Below are 13,612 nucleotides of genomic sequence, written 5' to 3'. Positions count from 1 at the left end.
CCCTCCCTTAACGTGTTGATGCATTCGCCGCTGTAGAGCTGGAAGGAAAGAAATGGCGAAAAAAGCCATCCTACCCATTTTTATCCTGGATAAGCCTTCCAGCGAACACTCAACGCAGGGATCGATTTTCTCTTCGCTTGCGGACGTAACTGCTAGTCTACGTGTGTGCGATGATTGCAAGAGACCTCATTCGTCCTTGTGAATCGATATCATTCACTGAGGCTTAATTCCTACCCCTCGGAGTGCAGTGTCCAGTGGCCATGCGCACACACACAGACACACGGACCGAGAATAAATCCAGTAAAGGGAATTATCTTTCGATTACGTTGCCATCGATCTTAATGTAACGACGGCAGCTCGAACACGGGGAAGACTGGCGAAGTTCTTCGCTTAGCACAAACAAACAAACCCCCTTATCCTGCACTCGCAGCTAGGCTAGATAGCTGGCCATGCGGGGCGGAAAAGCTCCCTCCGCACCGAAGACGGTATTCGATCGGAAAAATCGAACTTCATTTTCTTTCGTCCTTTGGTATCGCTATCAGTAAGATTGCTGTGCAGCAGGGCAGAACGTGTTACGTTCGGTGTGGCGTTATGTTGTTTGCTTTCAATGCGAATTGGCAAGAGAGGTAAAAACAAAGGACGAGGAAAAAGAAACAGACACACTTCAACCACCTCCTACAGAAAGGTAAGAACACAAACACACAATCTCTTCGGCAAGGCAGCGAGTGATTTTGTTCTGCTTCTTCCTTCCTGCAGAATACAGTCCCGCACTGGATCGCCTCGCTCTGCCAAGTACGTCAGCGAAGCGCTTTACCCTTAGTCTTGATCCTTAGACGTTAGTTTGCTGCCTTGCCCCCATTCCTTCGCTGTGTGTACACAGTGGCCTTCAAAACATTGATCCATCTGGGCAGATTCGGAAAGGAAGCAGAAGGGACCGTTGTTTTGCTGTTGTGCATTATTATTACATCGTTGTTTTAGGCAACGATTTTTAGATTGCTTTGCTGCGATAGCGCTAGTGGCGGATGATAAGAATCGCTGAGCTCTTTTCTGCCCGAACGAATAAATGTTTCGGGAGTTGCACCGATGAAGCAATTTCCAGTTAATTTTCCATCCGTCAGAAAGTAATTGGAGCTGTATTTCGATTTCATTTCGGTGCTTGTTTGTTTGTGTGCTGTTATGAATAAGTTTTCCAATTTAATCCTGCAAACGGAAATTCTAAACTGATTCTTTTTCCTTTCCTTTTAGGACAAAACGGAATTAACATACTCAGTATTACCTTGAGCGGAATATACAAACACACACACACACACATACACAGCTGACATGACGGTTCCAACCATGACCTCTGTGAGGCGTTATTGATTTCCGTCCAGCACGCTCCGGTTGCAGATTATCGTCCTGCTTTGCGCCGACTGACGTATGATTTTCTGTAATTGCATATTGGCATGCCTGGCACCAATAATCGGCGCTCAATCGGATTGTGGCTGGTTGGGTCGAAAGGAAGCTTAAGAGCAGTACACACACACACGGCCGCTACAAAGCTATACCCACCCATACACAGCTTTTCGGGATGATGGATTAGCGTTTGATATTGGAGCATAGGGGTGTATGTGTTTTTTCGGCTCCCCTTTTCGGGCCCAGGGCAGCACCGATTCGGCTCTGGCTTCAACTGGTTCAGTTGCGTGCGAGATTGTAATTAAAATGTAGAAGTAATAAAACTGGCACACAATCATATGCAAAGTAGAGGGAGAGGAAAAGTAAATCCCCATTCCCTATTTTGCCTATAATTTCGTTCCAACGCAGAGCGCGACGGGTTAGCGCTGTAAAAGCGTTATCGTAAGAATAATGTCTCCCCGCATATCCAGGTGCTAGCTGCTTGGGTTGGGTTGACCTGTCAAAACATGAAATCACTTACCATTTTCGTCGCCAATGATGGAACTGCTGGCTGCGGTGGGTTTTATCCTTCCGGAAAGCGCGATAAGCGCAAACAGCAGCGCCGCCGGTAGCGTTTTTGCACAACACCGTCGAAGCGTTGTGGCAACCGGCCCGGCCACAGACGACACCATGTTGGGATTTGTATTATTTTTTTTTTATCTTTTGTGCTTTTCCAAACTAATAATCACTCACACTGGACACTTTTCTTTTTCTTCTTGAACGTGGCATGTGAATAGTGATACACTTCCCGACTGGAAACTCACTTCGTTTCTTTTCACAGAATAATGCAAACGAAAGAAACTGAAAAGTATACGCTCACAAGCTCACAATTCTAACGATGCAATAGAAGACACAGTGTAAACACAACACCAGCCATTGGTACAGGGTTTTGCATCACTTAGCACCTGCTCTCCCCACCCCTCTCCACCTTTCAACGCGTTTACCTTTGTTTTCTTTCACGTTAAAGCGGTAAAGAGGATTTTCTCTGTATCAATTACACACACTCACACACACACACTGGTATCATCTTTCATGCACCAAACTGACCTGCAGTTTCAGACACTTCACATCACTTTTCTTCATTCTTTATGCTACAAACAAGAAGGGAAGAGAGAGACAAAGAAAAAGGTTGGTGCATTAGCACAGGGTACTTGGATGCTGTAACGATTAGTACGATTGACTGCAACCACGAAACCACAAACGTATACTTCGTACTGCCACTTCCTTGTACGGATCCAAATCCGGACCTGCGAAGGGGAAACACCTGAAATTAACAGCTTGCCATCCGAAACCGCCAGCTTGATCACTTTATTAGTTCAACGAATCCGGTTCGAAGGACCAAAATCGAATGTCTCACTCCAATATGTTGTCAAAGTCATGGCCAAAACAAAACAACAAAAACACTTTTCTAACATTCCTTCCTTCCAGCATCTTCTTTGTTCACTTGTTAACCTTTGTTGAGCTTCCGGTCTCACTTTCACTTTATTGGTGCATTTTACCTACCTGCTCAGCAATAGAACCGCTTGTCACTGGTTTGATTAACTTCCCCGGATGGCACCGGAGCTGGGTTTTGGGAGTTGTGGGAAGTTATTTAAATAACTTTGTCGGTGCATTTTTCCTCACTTTGTTTTGTGTGTGTGTGAAAAACACTCAAAGAATTTTGCACTTTTTTCCAACCGTTTGCTCCCAACCATCGATATCCCGTTTTGGCGTGGCTTTATTGTAGTTTGTGCTTCTTTTTTTGTAGTCACCGTTGTCTTTGTGTACTCGTTTTCGCTCACTTTTTACCGATTCCGGAATTCATATTCATCCCCTTGGACGTCAGCTCAGTCCAGTACAGCAGAGGAGTTGAAATATTTCCCCTCCTCACTAGCTTCGCCAACTACGATGGGAAAGCGGGAAACCAAGATGGGAAAGAAAAACACATTGTTTGGTTTTTGGTGAAACTTTTCCAATTTTTCCTCTTACGTGCTTTAATCTGGACGGGGCACTTTTTCCACACCGACCATTGTCCATCGGCAGGTGGTGAAACAGTGTCTCACGTTACCACAACTGACGGTATGGTGAGCGAAATTTATTAATTCACTTCCTTAGATTATGACAATAATCCGTCCCTTTCTGTGGGGCTTAGCGAAGTGAAGGAAAACTGTGAGTATCGCAACCGTTTAGGGTGTTTCAGGGAAGCGGACACGTTTGTGGAAACTAATAAGACGAAGGCAGCATTTTCGCTCTAATGGACCAACACCCCAACTCCAAGAGATTGAGGGGCGGTGAGGATGGACGACCGAGGAGAAACTTTTACTTTCGCCAATGTTTGGTTGGTCTTTTAGTTAGGTGCTGCGAGAGGGAAGCAGCAATGAACACCTTATTCGATGCCGTGGGAGTACGGTAATTGATTAGTTAATTATAATTGATCGGCTGTGACGTAAGGGGAAAATGAATACGCGTGTGTGTGTGTGTGTGAGATGGAGCTATTTTTCTTATCTGGCCGTAATTATGGGGTGCGAATAATAGGGCATTGCTAGCTGGACGATGCCATTTAACGAGCTATCGATCATGCCAAAGTTTTGCTACTGTTAGTCGCTGAAATTATGTGCCTTTTGCTTTGCTTTGTACATGGAATGGTTTATGCAAGATTCAGGAAAGACTACTCTGTTTGCATGTGCCAGTGGCGGTGTTTCTTCTGCAAAATCAAACCGCATTGATGATGGTGTCTCTTAAAAACACCATTACACAAAAATTACACCATGTAAAACATGTCTGGCGGAGTAATTTATTGTAAAGAAAAAACGCCACAAAAAAGTCTCCCCATTCCAAATAAAGCTCTCCATCCACATGGACTTTTTTTTTAAAGAATGGTAGCTTACCAGCAGTTGAGGGAGAAAAAAGCTTTGTAAGCTTAGCTTGGATTTGCCAGTCTGCCATTTTTATCTTGCTTGGAGTTGGTCGGTAAACCAAATTTGAAAGAAAGAAAAAAACATCCACATTATTATAAAAATCCACTCAACATTCGTTCCCCCTGTGTATTATGGCGAACCCGCGGTTTGTTCTTTTCTTTATTTTGGTGCTTCTAGTTAAATAAAAATTCCACCTCACAATCCAAACCAAAACCGAGGGCTTTAGAGCGTGTGTGTGTGTGTGTATACGGTAGCGTTTGGCAAGTGGTTGGTGGATTGTTCTAACGAAAGTGACCACACAGAACATCACCGCCCTGGTGCCTGGTGGTACGGCTTCGTCGTCGTCGGTTCCCTTTCCCTTCCCGCAAGTGCCACTGGGTAGCGCGAAGTGATAGCGCCCGAAGGATTAAGTCAGCTTACTGGAATCTTGGCCCGTGTCGCTCTCTCTCTCTCTCTCTCTCCATTGCCCAAGCCGCTAAACGTTCGGTGAAGATTTCCGCCAGCTTTGGGGTTAATTTTTTATTCGCTTTGGAAAATTTCACCTTTCCAGTTCGCTCCTTTCCCACAGGAGGAAAAGCTCCCAACAGCTACCGAAACCAAACCGGATTAAGCGTAAATACTCGCACGGCTGTTGCTCGATTGTGAGTGGATTAGTGCAAACTGCAAACTGCGGTCCCTTTCGTGTGGGGCGAGCAAGCCAGCCAGCGCTCAGCTTCCTGCGCATTACTAAACCACACGCGGACGCGGATGGCAATTTTGAATGGCATTAAGAGAACGTTATTTTTATCACAAACACAAGCGGAACACTGAGCCTTGGCGATACGTTTTTAATTTGCCTAAGTGAATTCGAAGAAAGACGATGCATTGTTTTGCCCCATCTTTTCTGCTCTCTCTCTCTCTCACACACACACACATTTCCCAGTTTTCATCAACCACTCAAAATCTAAAACCATTTAAGCATTCGCGTATAATTTCGCGCTCACGCTAAAGGTGGAAAACTTTTTTAATTTATAATCCTTACCGAGCTTTGCCGGCACCGTGCGCCACGGAGCTTTACGGATGGAGGAGATGTGTGAGAAGGAAGGATGTGTGGCAGCGAATGCTATTTGCACAACGCGGGCGGAATAAAACTAAAGCAGCGTGCAAATCGTTGAAAGTTCCGTAAGCCATACTGGTTGGGCTCGGGCAGGGCAGCCTGGCGGGAAGAGCAAGGAAGCACGCGGCCCGCATTAAATTTGGCACGGAACTTTTGGCTTTATTTTCTCCGGCAATTTACACGGCGAGGTCCTGGCGAGGGTTGCTTCATAAAACCCAAAACAGAGAGATAAATGTGAATTATTTTCGTAGGTACGTTTGTTGGCCACCTTTTTCTCTCTCTCACTCTCGCGCTGATTCCATATTTTATAAGGTTCATCTGAGGTTTTGTCTCACCGTGTCCTGATGATTTGGAGAGGTGTCTTTATTGTTTGGCTGCTTGCTTTTTCGTGGCTTTTTTTTCATGTCGCAGCGCACGTGCTGCTGTTTAGAGAACAATTTTGCTGTCCTTGGGTTTTCCTGTTTGCTTCATCGAGAGAGAGAGATCCTCCCAGTGCCGACTGTTTGTTTGCTGTAATATTCCTCTTTGAAGCTACTTTTTTGCGTAAAAAAGCGAAAACAATAAAATGGATACCTTCCCCATTGCGGATGTACCAGTGCGCAACGGCCGGCGGAACAGAGGCAACGAGTAAATCATCAAATAAATGCGACCACGTGCACAGGGTACAAAATATACATGGGGAAGGAAATGATACAATTTGCTACAGGTGCGCTTTACTTTCTAGTAGGGCTTGGTAGAACGGAATGCCCACGGTTGGTTGCAGTTAAAATGTCTATCATTCAAAGCCTGGCCTGGCTACCTGGTCACCGGGTTGTGGTTTTATTTGCCGAAGCTGGGGAAATGAAACGGTTCTCAAGGATCTTCTCCTCAAGCCACTGGGCCGCAGGCAAACAGGCTTAAAGACGTTTTCCGTCGCACTGTGAGTGAGAAAATGCTCCTTTCGCTAGCGTTCGTCTTTGCATACGTCCCAAGGCACGGTTCCTTTTTGTACCTCACTTTCTGACTACAATTGTGAGCTGAGAATGGCTGTGGGTACTGTGACGGCGTACGGTTTAGAGGAGGCTCTCCATGCCACACTGGCCATTCCAAGCGGGGCAGCAGATGGAAGGATGCCAAAGAAAAGGTCGATTGCGTTGCGGTTTTCATCTTCGGGACGGGCGGTTCCACCCAAAAACAACGTCCGACCTTGATGTCCGACCTGGCTCACCGAAAAGGGGCGCTAGCGCGCTAAGTGAAAAACAACGGCAGAAGCAGAAGGACACCTTACCGGGCGATTGGGCCCAACCGGTCGAACCTTCATTTGCGGCTGCTTTGGAGGTTCGCATTTACTGCCCCCCTTTTTTTTGTTGGCATAAGAAACGGAAATTCATCCCATACCGTCCAATGGTTCCTTCTTTCCACCCAAGCCGCCCAACGATCTTGCGCGGGCAACCTAGAAAACTTGTAAATTGAGTCCGGTTGGTGGTGACGGTGACGGTGTGGTTTATGTGGCAGCGGCGGAGGAAGTTGTTACCGCAAATTTTACAATTTCCCCTTTTCGGTGAACAAATGCGGAAAAGCCTTGCCTACGCGGGGACGGAACCATGCCACGGGAAGCGTAGGAAAGGGACAGGCGCAAGCTCTCTGCCCGGAAGTGATGCTGGCCGTGTTGGTGCGTTCCGCCGTTCGGGTTGAATGATTGAATCAGCCTTAAAGGTGCGTACTGTGTGGGGTTATTTTGTTATCGGGGTTGGGGTTGGGGGAAAAAAGGGTCAATCGGGTTCTTGCTGCTGGCGTGACGCTTTTTGAACGGATCGAAACTTTGCGCTCGAAACAGCGCTTCCACTCGTGCGTGGAAAGAGTGGTTTCGGCTTTAAGCTTTAAGTTTTCTACGACGTTTGGAAAACTGCAACTTTTCGCTGAAAGTTTTCGAGCAAAAGAGGTGGGGCGAAAGATTATATTACCCTTCATCCTCGCTTCACTTTTGTTTGAGTTTTCAATTTGATACGAACACAGCTGAAAAAAGCAAACTTTACTGCAAATACTTGTGAAACGTGCCTGCCAGGTCGTTTCGTTAACATTGTTTGATGTAAGATTTCTTCAAACAATGCCACCATTAGCCGTTCTATTGCAGTCTCTGGTAATATCTAAAACAACGCCAATGACTTTATGAACTTGTGTAACATAAATAATGCTAGTTGGAATTGTTTGCATCCTCTCGACCCACGAGACATTCTTTCGAACAGCTCCAAATGCCTCTCTACTCCGGTCGGTTTACACAAGTTCCTCGTATTGCGTGCTCTGTTGGATAATTCAATATTCCACTAAGAAGTCGAGAAGTTCACGACGAGGTCACGAGGCATCAGCGCCGGTGTGTTTGCCGGTGCGTAAAATCGCTTCATAAATCTTATCATAATCCCTTTAAAAGCTTTCCCACACCATTTTCCCCAACCACCTCCTGCAACCCCGGTTGCAGCGCTCATGTGCAAGTCATGGCCTACTTTTTGCATTGTTGCATTGTTGTATGCTTTTCGCAGCTCTCGTAGTGTAGCTGCATCGTACCTGAAAGAGGGCAAGGGACAGAGAGCTGCAGAAAGCTGTTTCCGATGTGTTGGTTTTATCATCGATTGTTAGAGAGCATTTGTACTATTTTTGCCAGGACTTTTTATTTGCACTGAACGTTTTTTTTTATTTTTCAACTCCAATGGTTTATGCACGCTAGTCGGGAGAATGGGAGCAACAAAACCCCAACCACCTCAACCTTTAGTCCTTGAATGGTGGTGGTGGTGGTGGTGGTGGGTGCTCATGCAAGCAAAACTTCAAACATGTAAGCGGAAAGGGTAGAAGTAGTTGGTAAGTGTGAAGTTGGCGGACGGAAAGCTCGGTTAATCTTCAACACCCCCTCGGACCCGGTTACAGCCACGCGGTCGTTAGGCGGTCGGGCAAATTCCAGGAGCGCACAGGAAGCGCACAATTTATGTATTCCGCGAACGGTGTGTATGTGAACGAGGTAAGCTTTCCAAGAAACTGGCCCTTCAAGCGCGGGGACTTTGAGAAATTTGCATGCAACCTGCAATCGGCTAAAGGTACTACACACCGTTCTAGGAATGTGAGCGACTCGCTCCAAAACAGGGAAAAGTTGTGCCAGCACCCTTAACCTCACATTTCTTACTAATCTGATTCCTTTTTTTCCACCATCGTATTTGTCCAAATGTTCGAATCAAACAGTGTGGGCCCTTTTTTCTAACAAACGGGCTCACGAAACACAAATCAGATGAAGCACGTTGGGACCCAAAAGCTACCGATTAAGACATTATTTAGGTGTGTTTTAAGAGCTTTCCGGGAGGATCTGTATCGGGCGCGTGATTTACGCTGGCTCTTTCACTCCGGCACAAGGCTTCATCGCCGCCGATGCCGCTTTTGCATAATGTAACTCCCGGCCTATATCATTGTTGGCCGAAATTTAACGTTTCGGAGCATTAATTCGTTGCCGGAAATAGTCGGGAAAAACGTCCCGCAATCATGCACGCTGGAGTAGTTTTCGAGTAATGTATTCCTGGTAGGGCAATATTGGCTGACCTCGTTGTTGCCCGATTATTCCAATACACATTTTGCAGCGATAAATATGGAAATTAACGCTGGAAATTGGTGTGTGGGCGCATTGGACTGCGGAACGGTCGTTTCGTTCCAACACAAAACAAAAAAATAAACACACCGGCCGATTAATTTGCCGATAAACATGCATGCTTTTCAAAGAAATTTCTATAGTACGAATCACTTTTCCATCACTTAATCCTCGGTTGTTGGGCCCGATAAGGCTCTTGCGTTTTCACTTAATCTAGCACAGCACAGTCCACCGGTGCATGTTAATCCATATATTGGCCATATATCATGATGCATTGCATACGCTTTTTTTAAATCAATTTCACCCAGCCGGGACATTGCAACGCTTATCACAATCACACACACGCACACACACGGACCTATGAAGCAGGAAGGTATCATCGATGAGCTAACTGCACGAGGCCATTCTCTCTGCAATACTGTCTGCTTTACTGCGATGATGATGATGATGATGCATAACTAATTTATCATCATGAACAGTTGAGCAGATTAATTCCACGGTTGATGAGATGGTTGGACAAAAAGGTACAACACAAACAGTACAGTGCAGACTATTAACATCCGTTTCAGATGATGAATGGCATTATTTATGATTTTTCATCAAAATTGACACACCAATAGCTGTCGTATAGCTGTACACTTTTCACTCACTGATGCAAACACAAACACACCCACACACAGTAGCAGTGAATTGATTAGCACAGCATACACACACTGGATTATGATAATTGAACTAATATTCGTTTATTTTCATATCATTCGCCGGATATTAACAGTTGGTAGCACAGACAACACCAGCGCACGTACCATATTATTGGCTGTTTGCGCTTAACGCGTTTCAGCTAAACCATGGATACACGCATGCAGGAAAACTGTAATATCCTGAGATCCTGAGATGAGTTTGAATTCCGCGCAGGTTCAGCGTACTGCTGGTACTTCGGTTGCATACAGGTTGCTTATACTGTATGGTTTGTTTTGCGTCACAATTTGTCTGCAATGTGGTTCACCATTTCCACGCCAATCGATCGATCCCTCCATTCACCCTTCATGTGGTATGAATTTAATCAATCATGTAATTGAATTCGAAAGCAGAACGAGCGTGAACGACGTACACAACCATGCATTTTGGTTGTTGTTGTTGTTGTTGTTAAGAAAACAGTATGTTGTATGTATAACGGCACACAACTGTAGTTCCCTTGAACTCGCTTGCATATGTTTATCCTTAGGAACATGCATACTGTTTCACTTATTTTGATTGTATTTTTTAACTTTTCTCGCTCTATTTTTGGCATTGCGACACATTACGGTAAGTTTAAATGCCTGAAATAATATAATTTTAACTTTGCAAGACACACTTCACCACCCTGTTTCGCATCAACAACTGCTTCCTGCAAACCCGGTATGCTGGTGCACCATTTCCCCCACATCCATCTAGCCGCAAAACTCACCATTACGGTTAACGAAGAACGTTTTCGCAACATCCTTGGACACTAGGCTAGGCTTCGATCTTTTGAAACCTTTCGTCCTTGCACTGACCATGCACATAAACTGCACCAAAACTTCCATTAGCAGAGCAAACAAATTAAAAAAAAAAACTCACTCCAAACTGGTGCACACGTACATTCTCTCACATATACACACACGTACACGCAAGTACGCGGTTCGATTAACGCGTCTTAAATTAGCCACCCCGTGTGTATGCGCACTCTTGGCACGGGAAACGCACGCCGTACCGAAACCCCGAACCGAAGCGCGTCAGCATTTAAACAGCACTGCCGTGTGCCGTGGTCGCGACCCGTCCCGATGCTGCTGGTTGCAGGCGCTACCCAGCCTGCTGTTGATGCGGCTGGCATGCTCTCGCGCGGAACCGAGCTGTCTTCTTCTCTCTCTCTCTCTCTCTCTCTCTCTCTCTCTCTCTCTCTCTCTCTCTCGTGCGCCATGATGTTGCGGGCGGTTTTGAAGGTTCTCTCACGCGGTTTGCTCCCGCGGTAGGGCAGGATTGTTCGGATTTTCGGGTTCGGCGTTCGGGCACCGATTTTTAGTACAACCGGCTGGTTTGTACTAAAGAGCAAGCGGCTCCCTACGAACGGTGCTGCAGCGGAGGAGAAATTCGGTCGCTCGCGAGACAGAACAAGAGAGAGAGAGAGAGAAAGTGAGAGAGTTTGATAGCTTTGGAGCATAATCAAGCATGCTCTCAAAAATACACTGTTTTTATGCTGAAGTGATCGAAGTGAATGTATTGAGAAAAAAACACTCACACACGAAAAAAAAACAACTAAAACACCCGAGAATGGATGAACTTGGCATTGGAAACGCTGGGTTTCCATTGATGAGCCTTAATGGTGAGGCTTTCTACCATACACCCGCAGCTTATTTGGGCTTCTTCGGTTACGTGATGGCTTGTATATGGACTGTATGGACCAGCATGCTGAAAACAGGCGCTAATCCTTTATTTTAACCTTTATTTTTTTCAAACATGTTTAGAGTTATCAAAAATCACGAAACTTTATTGCATGAATCACATAAAGTTTAGACAATTTCAAATAAAAAAAAACTATTCACACGCAAAACGCTAACAAAATCTATTTACGAAAGTATGCAAATACAAAAGCGATAAACAAACAGCTCGCATAAAACACATTCAACCTAACTGAACCATTTTCGTACTTATTCCGCGTTTAAGCAATCGTTGTACATAAAATTGGATTAAGATAATAAGTAAAACATCATTTAATTCTGCGCTTCAATACTAATCTCCACTAAAGGTTTACCAATACATACCTTAGCCACCCATTTAGCACGCACGCGGTTGTTATCATTCACATTAATTAATCCTAGAGTCGACAGAATGTTCCTCCCTTACCGAGTGTCTGTTCTCGATTGGACGCATTAAATAGTTGTTTTGATTTTTTTCTGTCTCTTCCTGTCACGGGCGGTCTCCTCTCCATATGTGGTTTGTCTTTACGTCGGCCAATAAAATCACGCTCTTTATGCTGATGGAGTCACCAGCGAGAAGTCACACATTGTCGGACCCAGCAGGGCGGGCCACCGTTTTGGCGGGCAGCCGGTGAACTATCCGGGATATCTCTTGGTTCTTGCTTAGAACCATTCTGCTTGTTTGCGATTTCTCTACGAAAGCCGAAAGAGAGCTCCTATAAACGTAAGCTTGCCAGTGGACGGATAGAGGCTTTCCCTAATGGGTGGTTGGGCTGTTCGTGGTTGCATATCGCTTGAAACACATCTCTTATCTGGTGACAAGCAATTTGGTTGTGAAGTTGATCCAGGTTACAATGCGGCAGATCGCTTTTTGGTCATTCCGTTTGGTGCCCGCTAGTGGTGGATAGGATCATTTAGTGGAGCAAAACATTCCTCCTCCCGTGAAAACGCTCATCCGAAACGAGAGTAGTTTGTGCTTATGCGGGAGGACGTATTTTAAATCCCGGCACACCACAATCGGCCAGCCCGGGAGTGGTAGTGGCTCCTAATTAATTAAAACAAAACTAATCACCAATCGAAAGGCTGCCGGTTACAGGAAAGATATACATTTTCGTATGGGAAGGAATACAAATTCCACCGACGGGGACGGTTTCGATGTGTCGTTTTCTGAGCGTGGCTAACTGGTCGTGCGGACATCTTCAACCCATTAAAACTGCCACCATTTCACGGACGCACGGGAGCGTGAACCATAGTGAAGAGATCCGGCATAGAGACATCCAAAAAAAATTGGGCTGACGATGTTCATTATGGTATCGTGTGAGCTGTGTAGCTTTTTAGCTAGAGGTTGCCCCTGCCCTTTGCGGTAAGAAATGGTTCGATCGCTCGAAAGTGGAGCGTCGTTTTGGAGCGGGAACTCACCATGGTTAAAAATGATATCTCGATGGGCGCCAGTGTTGGGCAACAGTTAATGACCAAAAACACGTTGCCTTGGAATTGAGGCATCCGAACCACTTCCTGGGATTGGTTGTATATGCTCCCGTATGCCAGTATCGCTCATGCTGCATGACACATGATATGTTGTGTCTTATTTATTTAGCTGCTCGAGTTTCAAACACTGAAAGCAGTGATCACACACAACTCAATTTTTGTATGAGTGGCATTTAGTAGTGAAGTAAACATATTCAATCAAAAAGCTGCTGGTTTTCTGCTCTTAAACCTGAATTTATTTACTTTTATTTTTCTCTATCGCATAGCTATTTCTTAACATTACCCCTTTCATCGACCAATAAAGATATACGTCCGTTCACCAATGTGCCCTGCAAAAGCCTAAACAAAATCAACCCAGCGATCACAAAATAAAACAATTGAAACCTTCGAAAACGTATACAAAATCTCGCCCATAAACCAAAGGAGCACAAAAAAATGAGATGACACTGCTCGTGTCCCCCCTCCCGATCGAACGTGGTGGCGCACATCCAGCGTGAAAGAGCTGTTAACGTTGAATGCATAAAGATCGGCACCAGTATTATTATGTTTCGTGCATGTGTCGCAAGCGCCGCTTCAGCTTCACGGGCGCTGCCTCGGCAAGGATGAGCGTAAAATTTATGAGCTCATTGTTGTCCGCGATGCGTTGTGATCCTTTGGT

The 13,612-nt window shown here is 45.3% G+C and overlaps 1 protein-coding gene across 4 annotated transcripts in view; it reads right to left on the bottom strand.

Moving 5' to 3' along the window:
- LOC1281199 (nephrin) overlaps positions 1 to 10,831 on the bottom strand; it is an 84,905-nt gene extending 74,074 nt beyond the window's left edge. Inside the window, exons 1-2 of one of the 4 annotated variants that reach the window (XM_061643908.1) lie at positions 10,479 to 10,831; positions 1,916 to 2,525 (exon numbers count right to left, since the gene is read on the bottom strand). In XM_061643908.1, the coding sequence (XP_061499892.1) occupies positions 1,916 to 2,066 (151 nt within the window). In that variant the 5' untranslated portion in view covers positions 2,067 to 2,525; positions 10,479 to 10,831. Of the gene's footprint in view, positions 1 to 1,915; positions 2,526 to 9,389; positions 9,409 to 10,478 lie in introns of those variants that run through there. The other 3 variants (XM_061643909.1, XM_061643911.1, XM_061643912.1) reach the window with 3 other exon arrangements.
- Between the last annotated feature and the right edge of the window lie 2,781 nt (positions 10,832 to 13,612).

The sequence above is a fragment of the Anopheles gambiae genome, chromosome 2, assembly GCF_943734735.2.
Source record: "Anopheles gambiae chromosome 2, idAnoGambNW_F1_1, whole genome shotgun sequence".
NCBI classification, from domain to species: Eukaryota; Metazoa; Arthropoda; class Insecta; order Diptera; family Culicidae; genus Anopheles; species Anopheles gambiae.
This window is presented reverse-complemented; position numbering and strand designations above follow the sequence as displayed.